The 18303-nt window shown below is 40.4% G+C and overlaps 3 protein-coding genes across 3 annotated transcripts in view; 2 read left to right on the forward strand and 1 right to left on the reverse strand.

Annotated features, from left to right (window-relative positions):
- The window catches only part of mgat4a (alpha-1,3-mannosyl-glycoprotein 4-beta-N-acetylglucosaminyltransferase A), a 36524-nt gene extending 28618 nt beyond the window's left edge, over window positions 1-7906 (forward strand). The window contains exons 10-16 of the mRNA XM_073473279.1: window positions 1892-1999; window positions 2096-2170; window positions 2273-2391; window positions 3581-3659; window positions 3978-4038; window positions 5213-5325; window positions 5444-7906. Of these exons, the coding sequence (XP_073329380.1) occupies window positions 1892-1999; window positions 2096-2170; window positions 2273-2391; window positions 3581-3659; window positions 3978-4038; window positions 5213-5325; window positions 5444-5470 (582 nt within the window). The 3' untranslated portion in view covers window positions 5471-7906. The remainder of the gene's footprint in view (window positions 1-1891; window positions 2000-2095; window positions 2171-2272; window positions 2392-3580; window positions 3660-3977; window positions 4039-5212; window positions 5326-5443) is intronic.
- Window positions 7907-8609: 703 nt separating this feature from the next.
- coa5 (cytochrome C oxidase assembly factor 5) lies at window positions 8610-10564 on the forward strand. Its single transcript, XM_073474280.1, has 3 exons — window positions 8610-8838; window positions 9966-10049; window positions 10197-10564. Exons 1-3 carry the CDS (start codon window positions 8737-8739, stop codon window positions 10236-10238), a joined length of 228 nt encoding a protein of 75 aa, XP_073330381.1. The 5' UTR covers window positions 8610-8736; the 3' UTR covers window positions 10239-10564.
- Window positions 10565-10639: 75 nt separating this feature from the next.
- LOC141002870 (inosine-uridine preferring nucleoside hydrolase) lies at window positions 10640-14526 on the reverse strand. Its single transcript, XM_073474279.1, has 7 exons — window positions 14447-14526; window positions 13690-13790; window positions 13261-13448; window positions 12367-12546; window positions 11998-12109; window positions 11233-11369; window positions 10640-11100 (listed from the first exon to the last, which is right to left on the reverse strand). The coding sequence occupies exons 1-7, from the start codon at window positions 14506-14508 to the stop codon at window positions 10753-10755; spliced, it is 1128 nt and encodes a 375-aa protein (XP_073330380.1). The 5' UTR covers window positions 14509-14526; the 3' UTR covers window positions 10640-10752.
- Window positions 14527-18303: the final 3777 nt, after the last annotated feature.

Below are 18303 nucleotides of genomic sequence, written 5' to 3' on the forward strand. Positions count from 1 at the left end.
TTTGCCAACCACCAAATAAACCTAATAGAAGTAGAAGGCAAGGCAAGTTTATTTGTATAGCACAATTCAGACACAAGGCAACTCAAAGTGCTTTACAGGGGCATACAATTATATTAAAAGACATTAAAGATTGCATTTAAAATACACTAAAAACAAGTAGGAAGACATGAAGAAACAAACCATTAAAACAAGTTAAGAAATAGGAAAATAAGCTAAAATAGAATAGGTTTAAAAGAGACAAGACTAAAGAATAAAAGTCACAGTGCAGTTCAAAGCTTTAAAATTGCTTCAATGAAAGGCAGTGGCAAACAAAATGGTCTTCAGCCTTGATTTAAAAGAGGTGAGAGTTGGAGCAGACCTACAGTTTTGTTCCAGATATGTGCACATAATAACTGAATGCTGCTTGTCCATGTTTAGTGTTGACTCTAGTGACTGAAAGCAGACCTGTACCTGACGACCTCAGAGGTCTGGATGGTTCATAACGTAGCAGCAGATCAGAAATGTATTTTGGCCCTAAACCATTCAGTGCTTTATAAACCAACAGCAGGATTTTGAAATCTATTCTTTGACAGACAGGAAGCCAGTGTAAAGATTTGAGAACTGGAGTGATGTGATCTACTTTTTTGGTCCTTGTTAGGACTCGAGCAGCAGCGTTCTGAATCAGCTGCAGCTGTCCTGTGTAAAGACATCGTTACAGTAGCAGTACAGTAGTCAGCACTGAGATCCAGTAATACTAAGACTGAAGTTTTGCCACTGTCTGTGTTTAAATGAATGTCATTGAGGACCTTGACAAGAGCGGTCTCAGTGCTGTGATGTGGTCGAAATCCTGATTGGAAGACATCGAACAGCCATTTATTATTCGCTAATTTGTCAGCTGTTGAAAAGCAGCTTATTCAATGATTTTACTTAAAATTGGGAGGTTTGATATGGGCCTATAATTATTAATTACTGATGTGTCTAGATTGTTCTTCTTCAGGAGTGGTTTAATAACTGCAGTTTTCATGGCTTGTGGGAAGACACCTGAGAGAAGAGACATGTTGACGATCTGTAGCAGATCTGACGTCATGCAGGCTGAAATGTTTTTGAAGAACCCTGCTGGTAAAATATCAAGGCAGCAGGAGGAAGATTTCAAATGTTGTATTATTTCTTGCAGGTTTTTGTCATTGATTGGATCAAATTGTGTCATGGTCTTAGAGTTGGTTTTAGGTGGACACATGGACAGCACACCTCCTGTACCTGGTACGGTGGCACTGACCGCTTGTCTAATGTTCTGAATTTTGGCAGTGGAGAAGGATGTAAATTCATTACAGGCCCTGGTAGATAGATGTTCAGAAGCTACTGGCACAGGAGGTGTTGTTAGCTCGTCTACAGTAGCAAACAGGGCACATGCATTGTTATTGTTTTTGGTGATAATGTCTGAAAAGAAGGACTGCCTTGACTTTTTCAGTTCTAAATTAAAAATGTAAAGTCTCTCTTTATAAATGTCAAAATGAACCTGGAGATTTGTTTCTCCCCACCTGCGCTCAGTTTTTCAACATTCCTTTCGACAGAAGAAGAAACTTAACAAGTTGCCTTGGCCATCTGCGTGTGAAAAAATAGATAGTGCTTTGGGAAGATGTCAACAGCGGAAACAGATTCTCTTTCTTCTCTTGGAGCAGAAACAGCTGCTCCATTTAACATTAAGGGCATTAACTCTCTTTCGAAGCAGGCTAAAATGACCTCAAGGCAGTGTACAATATTTTTTTGTGAAACTTTTCAAGATTTTCTAAACTTTCTGTTGCATTTTCTTATGCAAGACTTAAAAATGTGCATTAAAAATACATTAATGGAAACATGGCTGTTATAAGCAGATTGTAAGGTTTCATCATCCCTCTTTTGTGCTCTTCTAAAGAAACACTGCGAGCGGCAGAAGTCCAGCCTACGTGTGCGGTTCAGACCCTCCCTGTTTCAACATGTGGGACTCCATTCCTCACTTGCCGGAAAGATCCAAAAGCTCACAGTGAGTCTGACAACCTCACAGTGATTTATTTACCGCAACAGTACAGGCTGCTTCCCGTGTAGAAATGTTGGCTTCCCCTCTGTCTATGTCCTGTAGGACAAGGACTTCCTGAAGCCGCTGCTCCACAAGATGCATGTCAACCCCCCAGCTGAGGTTTCCACTTCAATGAAGGTAGTGTGCCAAGCTATCTATAGTCTGTAGTCAAAGCAGTTGTTAATTTTAGGCAGTGTTTACCAAAATCAAGATACAAACATTGTGTACTGTCTCACACAGGTATATCAGGGTCACACATTAGAGAAGACATACCTGGGAGAGGACTTCTTCTGGGCCATCACTCCTACTACTGGAGACTACGTCCTCTTCAAATTTGACAGACCTGTGAGCATAGAGAGGTATGTGTTTGCGTGCACTGCTTCTCATTAATTTGCATTGAAATGATACGGTGAGCATGCACAGTGTCACATATACTGTATATAGTTATTATGAGCACCAAATTTACATATACAGACGCATGCAAAAATCTGCCTTTTCAGTTATTTCCGCCTGCTGCCCTGCGGTGATTCAGGCTTAGCTTCAGTGTGTGTGCATGCGTGCGTGCATGCATGTGTGTGTGTCTCCGGGGATCAGGGTGAGCTAATGAGAGTGCTCTAAAATAAGCATTCTCAGGCCAGCCTCCTACTCTCTGTGGGGCCGAGGTAGAAAGACAGCAAGACCGACAGTATAAAAAGAACTGATGGTGAGACTTGACGGTTTGGATCAGAGCTGGCCTGAAAAGGATGATAATATGTGGTCATGTGGAGATTAATTTTAGCAGGACAGTGAAACAATTGTGTGAGACTGTCAGTCACTCAGCAAGTTAATGACAGTGAGTGGGAAAATGGCTTTCTAGTGTACCACTGTGTAACTGAAGTGTTTTTGTCTGCTTTTGAATGACACCAATTACACCGACTCTGTTGCTATGCTGATGAGACGTTGTCTCGTCAGCAGTTGGTTGTGAGATACAGCGTTCTTTACGATCTGTCACTGCCTCCATCTATGGTTGGCGTCTTTCCTTCTCTGGCTGCTCAACATTTAATGCAAATAAACACAGTGCACCCCCACACTTTAATGAAAACAACCTTGTTTCACATAAAGAAAGGAAGGCATGGTCGTGCATTTGAATGTAAAATCCAAAGCTACAAGTGGAGCTCACTCTCCGCACTGTGCCTTTTTGTGAATTCAAACCATCCTTCAGTTGCTTTGAAATCTACAGAAATTGGCTACAAAGACAGAATACTGGATTTTTTTAATGTTCAAAACCTGTAGCCAGCCATGACCTGAATGTGAGATCTGAGAAGCATAAGCTTTGAATTTTTGATCAATTATATCTCACTGACAGCTAAGTCCTGATGACACAGGGGGGGTTGCACTTACTTTTGCACAGCCAATTTTTGATTTCATGGGCCTAACTTACCTAACTCACCTATTGCCCACAAGGGAGATGATGGACTTTGTGTGTCTGTTTGGCAGCAACCAAAGTGCAAGAATGTTTATCCATGCATGTAAGCATTAAAAATAAAGCTTGATTTTTTTTTTCGGCAGGTTCCTGTTTCGCAGTGGAAACCAGGAGCACCCGGGGGACAAGATAGAGAACACCACCGTGGAAATACTGCCTGTCTCAGTAGGGAAATACTTCCCCCACACACACAATACAGTCTGTCACCCCTCTGTGGTGTGATGTGCAAACGGTTTTGATTAGATTACACTGAGCGGTTGCTCTTTTGGGACAAAACGTATTGATTATCGACAGGAATGTGAGCGTGACTGAATCGTTTGCTCTGCCACAGGCGATACATTCTGACATTGTGATTCACACTCGCTGTGTAGTCACAGGCGCTAGCATCTGTTCAAGGGCTGCGCAAATGAGAAAATTAAAAAATGCCATTTGATTTCTCATGTTTCATTCTACTGTCCATCTTTCACCCTGTTCATATGACAGGAACCCGGATTGCAGACCAAAGAGAAGTACAAGCGAACTGAAGACCGCTTTTACAGGATCGGTAAGTGCTATATGTGTGTATGCAAACAAAAGCACTGGAACATCATGTTCAGATTAAACGCTCACACTGATGGTGCCTGCAGTAATAGACAGTTTACAAAAAGATGGTGAGATGTTCTCAGTCATAGCCTTTTTTCTTTTTTTTATCCTTGCCAATTTTGTTCTGAAGTTTTCTGTTCTTCCTGCATTAGTTTTGTCATCTTTATTCTTTTGCTGATGTTTTTTGTTCTTTTGGTTTCTTTTTGTGAAATATTCCTTGTCAGTGTGATTCCTTAAAAAAACTATAATGGCCTCTGCCAAGGCCCAGCAGTGTCCTTTTGTACTCACTCATAGATGCCAGCCACCTAAATGCGTTTTTTTCATCAAGATTCATGCATTATTCCCTGAGAAATGAAAATGAAACTAAAATGTCGCAATTTTAAAGAAAGTGGGAAAAATGGACCTGTCTCTTTCTCCGGATCCACAGCAGAAGTTAATGGGGTCTATTCTGGGCCGAGCCCCGTCCTCCATCCAAGTTTTGTGGAAATCTGTTCTGTAGTTTTTGTGGAATTCTGCTGACAAACCAACAAAGAAACAAACTGATACGGGTGAAAACATAACCTCCGTGGCGGGGGTAAAAAAAAGTGATGAAAGCCATTTGCTGGAGCGTGATATTCGAATAAAGTTCGTGTTCATCCAGTGAGTCAGTTAATGTTATTTGCCAGCAATTATTTTTTTTAGACCTTGAGCACCTAAGTGACTCGTAAATTATGGGGGTTGCGCTCTCCCTACTAATAAAAAAGAATTAAAGTTCAAGGTAATTTATGGGTCGTTTAAACCACTGGGTTGCATAACAAAATGAAAGTTTGTAACTTCTTCATGCTATACAAACATATAACATTCAGGGATTTAGGCTATAAACATATATACATAAACATGTATACACCCAGGAAATAATTCTGGAGTGCATTTTTTAAATTTGCGTCCAGGTGAATAAACAGCAGCAACATGATGATGGTGATGATGATGATGATAATATGGTTGGTATATTCACATTAAAAGTTTGACTTCTGGAAAACACTGTCCATCACTTTTGACCAAGCATCAATGATGTAACCGCAGAGTCCATATACTTCATACATGCTTTTGTGTGTGTGTGTCTGTGTGTCTGTGTGTCTGTGTGCTTAAACATGCAGGTCATTTTGAGAAGGGTGTGGCAGAGGGGGCTGTAGATCCTTCCTTCAATCCTGTCTTGGCACTGCGGCTTTCAGTTCTCAAGGACTCGGCTGTATGGGCCATCCTCAGTGAAGTAAGCCAATTGCTCACCACCACCTGTTAATTTTCTGTCCAATCACACACACGATAAATGCCACTACTCCTTGTTTGTATCCAATAACACATGCTGATGCTCTACTCTCCTCCTGCAGATACATATAAAGAGGATAGCTGGCTGATTCTTCTGGAGCGGGCACATGAATCATGGCCCCAGGGGGACCAAAATTCTCTAGACTGCTTACGCAGGGCCTCTGGCACCTAGCAACCAGCAGTGAAGTCATTAGAGCCCACTAGAGTCGCTCATCTGAGCTTGTCTGAGGAACGCCACCTCTCTGTCCCTGCTCCTCCTAATGTATTTTACTTTGCTTCCTCTCATCGATCGATTTCTCCCTTTCTTTCTGCATCTCTCCCCCACTCTTGTGCTCTTAATTCATTTGTGAGAATGTGAATACTACTGTCTACAGAACAACAGCGACGTGTGCGAAGACATCCGTTCCAAGCTCTGGCTCTCAAAGTGACTGTGTCGTTCAGCAGCTTTGATCACAATCAGAAAACGTCTGGACGAATGAGGACAAAATCTTCACATCTGGGGAGAACCAGTCACCTGGCCACTGGTGTCGATGCTGCCAAATCCTTCTCTGTTACTCAATGCTGCCACCTTTTGGGCAAGCTGGGGCTTTGCACTGTCACTAGCGCCTCAGCAACAAAGCCCGTGATGATCAAGAATGTTGTCATCACTAATGGCCAGTTGCTCTCTGTTCTCGACAGAGGTGACAGAGCTCTAGATCAACACCAGCCCAGACGAAAATGTTTCCCTCACCTCCAGAGTATTGTCAGTCACACACTAATACTCCACTCGTCCTGAAAACACAAACTCAGGATGTCGGTTACAACTTTGACCGTAGGCCAGATTCCATGGTAACGACCCCAGTCCATCAAGAAGTACCATGACACCTTATCTATCTCACCTCCTGTCTGACAGGCCGTGTATGACCTCAGTGTCCATTTTTAGTAACAACCAATCAGACATTGCCTTGCCGTCATTTTCCCGAAGGAATATATTGTTATATTGATATATTGTTACAGCTATGACGATCTATGAAGGTGACTTAATTTATTTGAAATAAATCTTTAATTTGTACAAGAGGTAAAATATATTTTTATTCTATTAAGAGATGTTTATGGTAGTTCAGAGTCTGTTTTATTTGTGCACTGTTGTGGGGGTTTTTGTTGTTTTTTTTTTCTCAATTGATATTGTACGTTTTTTTTTCACTGTTAGTTACTTGCGAAGTTGCTTTGTCTGAAGTGGCTGAAGCTGTACCAGTTTCTTTTCACTTGAAGCAAAAGATTACAACTAAAACAGTTTTATTTCAGCTGCTTATAGACTAAATATTGGGAGAGTTGTGAATAGATTCTGCTGTTGGTCAAAATTGGAAAAACGTGCCTTATACCCGAGTCCCTTGAAATTGTCTCAGCAACACAATTCCAATCTGTTCCCTCTCACTTTTGCCTACACTCTGATTGCTGGATTTATTAACATTTTTAGATGACACACACAATCCAATTAGTGATTGGATGTTGACAATAATATCTCGGTGTTATCGAAGTGAAAAGGGTTAAAACGAACGTGTACCAGATTATCATCTAAAACAGCGTGATTTGCACTGCTTTTTCACGATTTTTTTGTTACCATCACACTTTTCACCATTGTACTTAAATTTCCCATCTTCCCACAGAGGATGCTCATTTCACCGACCCCTCCAAAAACACAGCAACAATTAATTTTGTCCAAACAAGTATCTGTTTGATTGGACAAAATACTATGACTACTGATCACTGCAGAGTGCACCATTGTTGTATGATTTGGCTGAGGTTGTGTAAGAACTTTCACTGATTGTAAATACTATATAAAAAAGCAATGAGCATTATTTCTCTTCCTTTCCCTCACTCTCTCTTCTGCCTCACTCAATAGTTTCTTGAAATTCACTTGACATGTTTTGTATTTGTGTGTGTGTGCGTGTGTGTGTGTGGCCAATGTTTTGAGTGGAAGCTGTTTTTTAAGTGAAAAGTCACTAATTTTCACATCGCAGTGGTTTATTCAAGGGGGTAGTGAAGTGCCTTTTGGTGGACTTGTTACAGTAATGGGACAATGTTTGCTGATCGTGCTTTTTCACATGCATGATTATTATTTGTCATTTTTACATTTTTGGTAAGAGAAGCCTCCTCCACCCCTTGATCAAACCACCCATGCTAGAGCTGTACTCAAGAAAACTGAAGTCGCTTGATCTCAGCCTCTTTGGGAGACACTAAGAGAAAGCTACTCAAACGGTGGAATGTGTTTTGAAAGGGGAAACACCCTTTGTCCTGAATCCACATACAAACAGAAACTGAATGCATGAAAACAGCATGAACGGTCATGTGATCCCCCTTACTGTATTTGTGAAAAGTGGACAGGAGATGAAAAAGAAAAGGAACTCTTCCCTTCCTCGACAACCCCATACACCCATCAGTTCATGTGCCTTCATCATGTACATGTGTATGCCTGCCTCTGATGTTTTTGACATCATTTTACATGGACATATTTGAAATAAATGATAAATGTTGGTAGAAAGTCATGGCCATTTTTTTGTGTTGTGATTCTGTTGCACTTGCATTACTCATGCCATCTGCATCACGAGGTTTGATCTGAGAACAGCTGTAAAGTCACTCCAAACATGATGAGAATTTATTATTATTATTATTTTTATTTATTTATTTAATTAATTTGACATAGTTTTTTAACTTTTCACAAATGGATGATGATCTGCTTATATTACATTTAAGCTGACATCTGGTCCAAGTCTCAAGCACATCCCAAGTCATTTTGTCTTGAGAGAGACAAGTCAAGTCCCCCTCCACTGAGATACTTCAGTCGTCATACAGTGAACTAAATGTAATCAAACAAATGACAGAAGCTTATGTATTTCTTAATTTCACCTCACAAAAAGATCACTATCATCTTTTAAAAGTGAAATGCCACCAAAATGTACCACCAAAGAACTTAAAAACTAAACTGAAAACAAAATGAACATCCATTCAAGTCTTCATGTCAAGTCACGAGTCTTTAACCTCATTAAGCCGAGTCTCCAGTCACTGATTTTGTCAAGTCAAGTTGCAAATCATCTAAATACTGAATCAAGTCCAATTCAAAATGACTAAAATCCACATTCCTGCTTTCAAATTTAGAAAAGTTTACGTTCTAAACGAAGCATACATGAAAAACTACAAACCCTCCCAGCATTCACTTCTTTGCGTTAGGTACTTCCGTTTTCCCACCATGCCGTTCGAGAAACATGGCTGACAGTTTTTTATAACAACATCGATGTCACTGCGTTTAGCTAGCTGACTCCTGCGCTTGTGAGTTCAACGACAAAGGGGATATTTGTGTAAAAGTGAATTCCGCACAATGCCGAAATATTACGAGGATAAAGAGGAAGACACCAGAGCCTGCGCCGGGGTCAGAGAGGACTTCAAGGCGTGTCTCCTTCAGCACGACTGTGTGGTGAAGGTAAGTTAATGTCTTCTGGTACCTCAATGATAACAACTGCGTCCGCGGAATTCAGACGAAATCTCGAGATAAAACTCAGGTCAACACAACTCAACCACTTTTACATGTGTCTGACAGCGTGTAGATCAAAGTCTCCCGTTTACTAACCATGACTGACAGCTAGCTTACCTTCTCGTCAAGATGATAACGTTTGCTGACATCAGGCTAGCACTTCACTAGCGTTAGGTGCCGACAGTGTTGGAAACATTTCCTTTCAGCCTGTGTGTGGATAAGATTTTGTGGAGTTTTGAATGGTAGGAACAATATTAACATGTTTTCATATAATAAAAATACAGACAGAAAAGGTGTTAGGCAAAACAATTTAAATAAAACAGTGTGATATTGTTGACTACAGCCATTCTGCTGTTCTTTACCACCTTTCAAGAAAAGTTGTATGTTGTTGTTTTGTTGTAGCCTTGTTATATTTATCTTTTAATAAAAAACTACAATTTCATGCCCTCACTGTCAGGTCAATAATTCCCCATGGTATCATCAGTATTTTTCAGGATATTCTGTTAAAGTTACACATTTCAGTATTGTGACAACACTACTCTCGTGTGAGTCAGGACAACAATAGTGTGGTGTCGACTAATTTCTTGTCTGTATGTTCTTCTTCTTCAATACAACCTACACACCCTACAGAAAGAACACAATAATAACTATCAGTCAATAAACCAATGCTTTGATCAGGTGTTCTTGTTGTGTTAAAATGTCCAGCAGAGAGCAATGTAAGAGGGACCAGACATTAATATTTAAATCTCATAATGAAAAAGAGCTAATGTTTTTTTTTTTAATCTTTTAAATTCACTGCCCTCTTACTACTTTCTTTAGTTTGAATGAACTAATGTGTAAACTATGCAATGTTGTCATTGTAAAGAAAAGCCACATACCACACGGAAACTTTTAAAGGCTGCAAATTAATTGGTATGCACGCCAGCCTGAAGAAAAGGGTTATCTAGAGTTGAGTAAGTCCTGTACAGTCACAGGACAGGGAGCCACAGAGACAGGATCTTGTTGCTGCTGGGGAATGACCATTTTGCTCATGTTAAGGACCCAGTGTATTCTAACTGGCTCCTTCATTTTTTCAGGAGGGAAAGATGCCCAGTGAGTGTTTGAAGGAAGGCCACTGCAAAGCCCTGCAGACATCATTCTTTGAGTGCAAGAGGTCGATGGTAAGCCAGCGTTGATGACCTAGCACGTTCCACTCCCTGAAAACAAATTGCTGATGTTTAAATTAAATCCTACTGTCTTGTTCAAAGAAACTTGACTCATGTTTTTTAGCTGTGCTGCAGACTAACCCCTGTGTGTCCTCCTGACAGCTGGACACAAGGTCAAGATTCAGAGGAAGGAAAGGATACTGAGGGACCATCTGAAGCTGCCATATGGTTGAGTGACTACTGGATGAGCACTTGTAAATACGTGTAATGATATGAGAGCTCTGCTCATAGGTCAGTGTATGAGCAGCTTTCCAACCTCATCTGAAGGACGTGTTGTGATACTGGGCAGCAATGGACTAATTAATATAGATCAATGCACACTGACAGACAAAAGGACTACCAACTCATCAGTGCTGGAAAAACCTGGAGCCGTCACTGGCTGGAGCTTTTTGTCGATGAGTGAGTGAGTGAGTGAGTGAGTGCGTGCGTGCGATGAAAAAACAAACACTTAATAAATAATGACAAAAATGTTCAAGAGTTTCTATTAAAGTTGTAATGAGGTACTATCATCGAAAATGCACCTGACTGACATATAAGATTTCAAGTAAAATATAAAAGAACCTTTAATGATACAAATGTGGTATACATTAAGATTAGTAAGAGGCATTACTGAACAGAAAACGAAAATATGTGGACCTGGTGGCCACTAAAGCCTATGTTATTTTAAAGCAGCCATCATCATCTGCTCGAACATCTTCATATCCACCTTCTTAATGATAAAAGCCTTGTGAGCCTTCTTCAGGAAGCCCACAGTATCTACTACCATCATGCCTCTGGTATGTGTGCCCGTCAGCTCCACGCTCACTGGATAATGGTCACTTTCTGTGATGAATGAATCATCTATGGCGGCTGCGATGGCATACGAGTCACAGGAAATGAAACCTGAGCCAGCGACAAACTCTTTGTTGAAGCGCTCCGATTTGGATGCCTCGATGCTGTGGCGGAAGACCCGTGCCATGAAGCGAGCTTTATCGGTGTCCTGCGCCAACCAGGCGTCACAAAACTCCTGTCAGCAGCAGGAAAGATATAAAGACAGAGCAGCAACATATCTCTGATGAGTTCATTGATGCATTTGCTTTCTTAGAAAGGTTATATGCTGTAATTTGACTCAGGAAGGAGAAGGGAGATGAAGCCTCACCCAGGACAGCTTGCTGTAGCAAGTGAACTCCCAGCAGGCCAAGTAGGTAGGACACTGGTACTCGTTCAGTACGATGTACGCAGCTTCTGGATCAGCTGTAAAATTGAACTCGCCACACACTGTGGTGTTTCCTCGAGCTGAAGGAGTAAACGACAGAAAAACCTCAGATTACACACACAACTCCACCATCGAAGGATGTAGACAGAATATTGAGAACACTTGATAGACAAGGATTTTAATTCTCAAGTAATGTGAACACAACTTTATATTATAATTTTGATTCATCTTAATTGATCTTTTTTTTTGTCCGGAGAGCACCAGAAATAAAGGAAAATTGTCATCTTGCTTAATTTTAGGGCTGCAACTAACCATTTTTAAAATTTTCCATTAATCTGTCAATTATTTTCTCAATTTGTTTGGTCTATGAAACGGTGAAAAATGTTGATTAGTGTTCTTCACACTGGGGAAATTGCAATTAGATAATGTTTAGCAGTTTTGCTTGAAAAAAATACTTTGTTAATCAATTACTCATTAGTTAGGCTAAATGATGAATGGCACTCAGTTTCGAGTTTTCAACAGATATAATATGAGATAGGAGATGACTAACTGAGCTTCCGAGGCACAAAGTCATGTCTGTGCCAGTTAGAGGTGCAAATGTGGAAGAATTATTTAAATAAGTCCTTTATCTCAAGTATATTATGTCACCTTCAATTCCTTTTGCTAAAACACATTCTTAAAAAACTAGAAGTTTATGAATTTACTGACATTCAGTGTTGCCTCCCATTATGTAGAGCCCTCTGAGTTTGCTCGGAAGCGATGGATCCATCCTCACAGCCAGAGCCAGGTTGGTAAGGGGTGCTGTGGCAACCAGAGATACCTGGGGAATAAAACCCAGGACTTAAAAGGACAGTTCACCCCAAAATCACATATTCAGGTTTCTCCTCTTACACGTAGTTGTATGTATTAATCCAGGCACCATAATGTTTATATCTGGCTCCGTCAAGGGTATGAGATTCTCACACAAAACAATCTAGATGTTTAAAAAGCTCTTTAGATAAGAGGAAAAATATATCTTTTTAAATTTGAAGTTAAAACCCCAAAGAAGCACACATAGAGCTGTGTCACATCTCTCACCTCGCCTGGGTTCTCATTGACAATCCTGATCATAGCTGACACAGCGCCTTCCTTCTGAACCTGATCCAGACCGGGAGCATTGGGATCAGGAGCGTCTCCCAGCCCATCCTGCCCATGGAAGTGTCCCGCGTCGATGCTGTTCCCAAGGACGGGCTTAGCAGCACCTTTAAACACGGGAATCTGGCACAAGAAAAGAAGAAAAATGAAAAACATACCACAAGGGAAAGTGTTTAATTACACGGCTTCCAAAACTGACATCTGTCAATTTAAGCAACATTCACATGACTTGTTATAATGATACAAACCACAAAGGAAACCAAAGTTAATCTTACAGCTGCCAATTCATTCCCATGACCTCCAGTGAAAGAAATGCTTTCACAGCGTGTGAATTGCGCCACTATTATGTCTTCAAAGCAGAAAACATGAACATATCACAATACTGTGCAAGTTATTTCTGAACACCTGTCTTTCTTTGAATATTTGCCATCGGTAATCCAAAAGTAACAAAGTAATCAAATGTCATTACTTAAATATTGTGATTTGATAATATCATGTCAGATGTTTGGTTTCATTTCCTATTTTCAGCACCCTCAGCTAAAACCAGCGACTATTCCCCAGTTATTTTGGTATAAAAATGTAATAGTCTAATCTTGATATGTTTGTTAAACTTTCTACTAAAGCTAACTGAGCTCACACTGGTTCCTTCCTGCAGTCATGTGAATTCAGGAATAATAACTCATTGATGGTCAGTTTCATAAGCAGCACCCTGACCTGTCACATGACGCCAAGAAATTCCAGTTAATAGCTGGCAACACACAGATGTTGGTCTGAAAAGATCCACCACTAAGTTGTGTCGGGATCAGAAAAAGGACACCACTGACTGTGTGCACCCACCTCCAGTTTATTGCAGGCCTGCAGGACTCTCAGTGTATTCTTACACACATTCTCCACTGTGGTGTTTCCGTGCACGCAGGTGATGCCCAGGAGCTTCACGTTGGGGGCGGCCAGCGCCAACATGATGGCCTGAGCATCGTCCACCCCGCAGTCTACATCCACCAGCAGCTTCTTAGACATGGTGGACCCTGAGGAGCAAAGACTTCAGTCCAATAACAACCAAACACTGCTATCACACCTGGGTTAGTGTTTACTAGAGTGAAACACTAACCCAGGTGTTATATCGGCTTACTCAGTTATTAATTAATTAGATAACATTTCCCCTACATCACAGTGGGATAAAGCTGTTGTGAGCTTTGCTGGTTGTTTAATTCAATGAACTTAAATGAAAGTCAGTGAAACAGGCACATTTCACAAAACAGCACCTACCTGGAGCTGAGTGTAAATGAGATAAACTGCAGTGTTGGCTGGACGCTGCTCTTCCTCCTCTCACAGACTGGAAACAACGACGGTCAGCAGCACACAACCACCTTCGAGCAGCAAGAGGACAAACACACTGGAGTGAATGGGAGGAGTTACGTAACAGGGAGTAAAAGTTAATAGTCAATCAGCCTCTTTCTTGTTGGTCAACATCCTCCTCTAGGGGAAAGATATAATCTAGTATCACACGTGTAATAATTATAAAACCTGTTGAGGCACAGTTTCTCTGCTCACTCTCACACACTGTCATTTTATTTGCAGCATTTTGTAGACATAATGAGCATTATTTAAGATTTTTTTTGTTGTCGACATTTTTAAAGACAAGAAATGTATGGACTAATCGTGAAGATAATCAGCAGATCAATCTATAGTGAATATAATCGTTAGTTGCATTTGGCTCACTGTTGTTTTAGCCACATTTGATGCTACATGGCTACATCAAGGAAATGACTCTCTCAAAGGGACCATTGAACACTTCTCATGGTGTGTTCAAATATAGCTAACAGACACATTTCTGTCATTTCTGCATTTAAGAGCATGACAAGTGCCTTTCACGCGTCCTGTGACATTAGTGGTCAAGCTAACACGACAGCTCTCAGACAGAGATATGAATGTGTTGTGTAGCCTAGCAGAGCTCTGTCTGTGTGACTCTTCTCAGACAGCTCTACAGTTTAGGTTGTGATGTGAGAGTGCAGCCTCGCCTCACCTGCTCACAGAGGTGCTGATGACGATGTGACATGTAGCTAAACGCCGAAAAGTCCCCGCCATGTACACATAGATAGACTGAGGAGGAAGACGCAGCGAGGTCTCACTCTGTAGTGATTTCTGCGAACTACGAACTACGTCTAGAAGCAGGCAAGCAGGCTGTGTGGTGATTATAAGGGCAACTTTCACGAAATATCGTGCAACCAAAGATTTCAAACGTGTCATTTCAAAAACGTGAGGAGTGCTAGCATAACAAAGGTTTGTTTCTACCTTATGTTAGAAATTTACCCGTGAATTACTACGTTTTGAGAGACGCCTCTATTTCCAGGATGGACAGTGGATCTTGTTTGACTGTGGAGGTGATTCTTCTTCAATACTAAACAATCTATGGCGATTACCTCACTCCCGGAAATATCCTTAAAGCGAAACTGTGTTTTGGTTTGACTTTTTAGTTTAGTTTTTCCACATTAACAAGTAGCCTAAGTCCAATTACAAGTCCACATTTCTGTCTAAATAATTGTCACAGATTATTATTTTTTTTAATTAAAGATTCCTTCATACGTGTTCTTATAATTGCCTAAGCACTGCTTCAAAAATTGAACAGAATGACCAAACAAGACAGACTATTCATTGGGAGCATAGCCGGATTAATCCAATAAAGGTCCCGAGGCCACCACCGTCACAGTCTCTCTGTGCATTGTATATGTATGCTGATACATAAAGTAAACAAGTGGAACTAAATTATAGAAAAAATGCTTGTGAACTCAATACATAGTTAAATAAGGGCATGAATTAAAATAGTTTTTAACTAAGAACTCATCAGTGAGACAGGGTCTTAGAGGCCCTGGACACCAGTGGTTGTCAAAGAGGGGGAATAGATGACCAGGGTAAAAATATGAAGTGAAAATAAGTCCATGAATATTATTTATGCTGGGAAAACTAACAGACAAAATAACTTGGATCCATTTTTATTAGTTTATTGTTTTTATTGCTTCCCCTATCATTGTAAATGAATGATAAAACATTGTAGGGTGGGGGCATTAACTTCTATTAGCATCTGAAGGGGGCACACCAGAAAAGAAGCACTGTGCTTAACCCACACAGGTGATTGTAAGACTTTTTGACTTGCCACATGTGGTGGTCACAGGTGTAAATAATAAAGCAATGATGGCTGAATTCCATTTAGCTGCTTCGGTTTCAGGGTCCTGGTATTGGTCGTGCTGTCTAAGTGTCACACTGTCATGACTTACTGGTACACTTAAACTGAACATAGCCAGTGGTAATGTAGGTATTAACAGCTGTGCTTTTCCTGCAATGACAAGACAAAATGTCTGCTGTGAAAAACACCTGGTGGCCCTGCTCCCAGGACTGTGTGGGTGTGAACAGATATATCTAATTGACACTGGACTTGGACTCTCCTGATAGCTTTGAACCCTGTCATAGTGAGACAAATTACACCTTTATCCTCTCATTAGTACACGGATTCCGGTGACCTTAAATAACTTCCAGCATGTCAGAGAGACGAGCTAATTATGCAGGACTTAGTCATTTTGATTTCAGTTGATATTGAAATTTTCTAGGGCATATTCCCAAACATTTTTGCAGTTATCTAAATTTCCACAAACCATACACACATTGAATCTGGAGCTTCTTGGGGCTCTGGGGCCAAGGAGTAGTGTCCTTTCCCTGTCAGTTATTGATTGACAATTGATCGAAGATAAACTCAAGAGGATGGAATATTTGTTGCTCAATTCACAAACCATAATATCTCATTTAAGTTACTCAATCACACTTGCTTGGCATTGACAAGCCTTTATTCATCATCCAGTTTTTCCTCCTTTCTCTGTGGGGGTGCAGGCATCTCCAAAACTCCCCTGTCTAACCTTGGTGCATATACAACTGATCAGAACAAGGTCATAACTTACTCGATAACAATGGATAAAACTATAACAGCATTTGGCAGCCATATCAACAGAAATACCTGTAAGCAAAATAACAGTTTCAAAATAAAATCCACTGTCTCTGTAAGTTTTGTACAATAAGGTACATTGGAGCCCGGAGCTGGTAAACAGACAGCAGAAGAGGTGTTGTTGACGGTCGGCGGAATAATGCAATATGCATTATTTCATATCGGTTTAAAAACATCTATCAAGTGCTCAATGGTACTCTCAATTGCAACCGTATACAATTGCTATGGTAAAAAGCAGAAGGTTTTTTTTCTTTTTTAAGTCTTCATGCAAGTTAAATTAATTTAGTTTATATGCAATTTTGATCACAAAGTTCTGCATAATTCAACTGAGTGCTGTAAAACTGAGAACATACACTTTTAATAAATAAAAACCCAAGTTTGAAGGGCTATCGTGCCACTACAGTGCTGCATACAACCTGCAGAAAAGTCCTAAATATCTGAAGATATGTTAGAATTAAAGAATAATATGATGCACCACTTCTGAAGCCCGACATTTGTGAACCAGCTCCCCATCGATGCTTCCAGCGTAGCATTAGAAGAACAACAGAAATGACAATAAATACCACAGAGTAGTGTCAGATGTGTACTTCTTAAAGATCTGTGCTTGTTGTAGAGTGATGTGTTGTTGACTATTAATGTGATTGAAGAAGAGAGATGAGAAGAGACTGAGACAGTGGGAGGGAAACAGACAACAGGTGAAAAGCACTTAAATGAACAAAATAAGCGCTTTGACTTTAACAGCTGTCATTTTGCAGAGCAGTATAGGTCCAGAGAAGTATCTCAACAGGCAGAGACATTTGTTTTGACAAACCTGATCGTGTGACTCAAGCTTCAAGTTCAACTTCACATGTGGGCAGCTCCAAATGGCAGCAAGACCTTTGCGTTTTGTTATCCACAGACGGCACAATCACACGCTTGCTTGCTGCTGTTACCCTTAGCTTACATTTGTCACCTCTTGCAGGAAAATAGCTTGTCTACATATGATGTCACGTCATTCCGTTGCTATGGAGCAAACTGCTGATGGAGGGCAGGAAGTGATTTATGATACATACTGTATTGATACATGTGGCAAAATGCCTATGGTTTGTGTTGTTTACAGTTGCCCAAACATTTGTATACCATCGGGAAGAGTGGAGTCAGTCAGTGGTATCTGACCACAACTGAATGAGACTTTTACAATATACAGACTGAGTGGACACAGCCTGGCCTTAGAAACAGGCCGTCAAAGGACAGAGGTTTCATCCGGTTTTCATCCTGTGTACGTCTAAAGTGTGTTTCTTATCTTGTGATCATCTATTTAGATTTCTTGTGTAAAATGTAATCATTCAATAATATATCATTTAGCTTTGACAACAATGTGACTTCAACATTCACGCCAATAAAGCTTATTTGAATTTAATGCTCTTTTGACCACTTTGTCAAAAGTAATTTTGTGGCTACTATGTAACTAACTACTTCCTTGCTTTATAAAGTTAATTGGGGTTATTGCTTTTAAGGGGTACACCCCATAACTTAACAAGGACAGAGGATGTCATTCGCTGTACAGATTGTATAGCCCACTGAGGCAACGTGATTGTGATTTCAAGCAATTTAAATACAATTGACTTGACTTTGCTCAACAACATGTAGCAACAAAGACAAACTGGATTCCCTCCATCTCGTCAACTCTGCTTTTCACTTCCGCCCTCCATCTGGATTTGACGTGTCATCAGAATCACCTGACTGCAAACAATCTATTGACCACACATGATAAAAACATATACAGTATTTGCCTCGTGTAGTCTCAAAGGATAAGGAGTCTTTGTTTTTTGATGTCAACAAATCCCACAAAAGGACCAAAACCAACAATGTGTTAGTCCGTCTTTCTCTTGGTTTCTGTCTTCCCTACT

Source organism: Pagrus major, chromosome 9, assembly GCF_040436345.1.
Source record: "Pagrus major chromosome 9, Pma_NU_1.0".
Taxonomy (NCBI): Eukaryota; Metazoa; Chordata; class Actinopteri; order Spariformes; family Sparidae; genus Pagrus; species Pagrus major.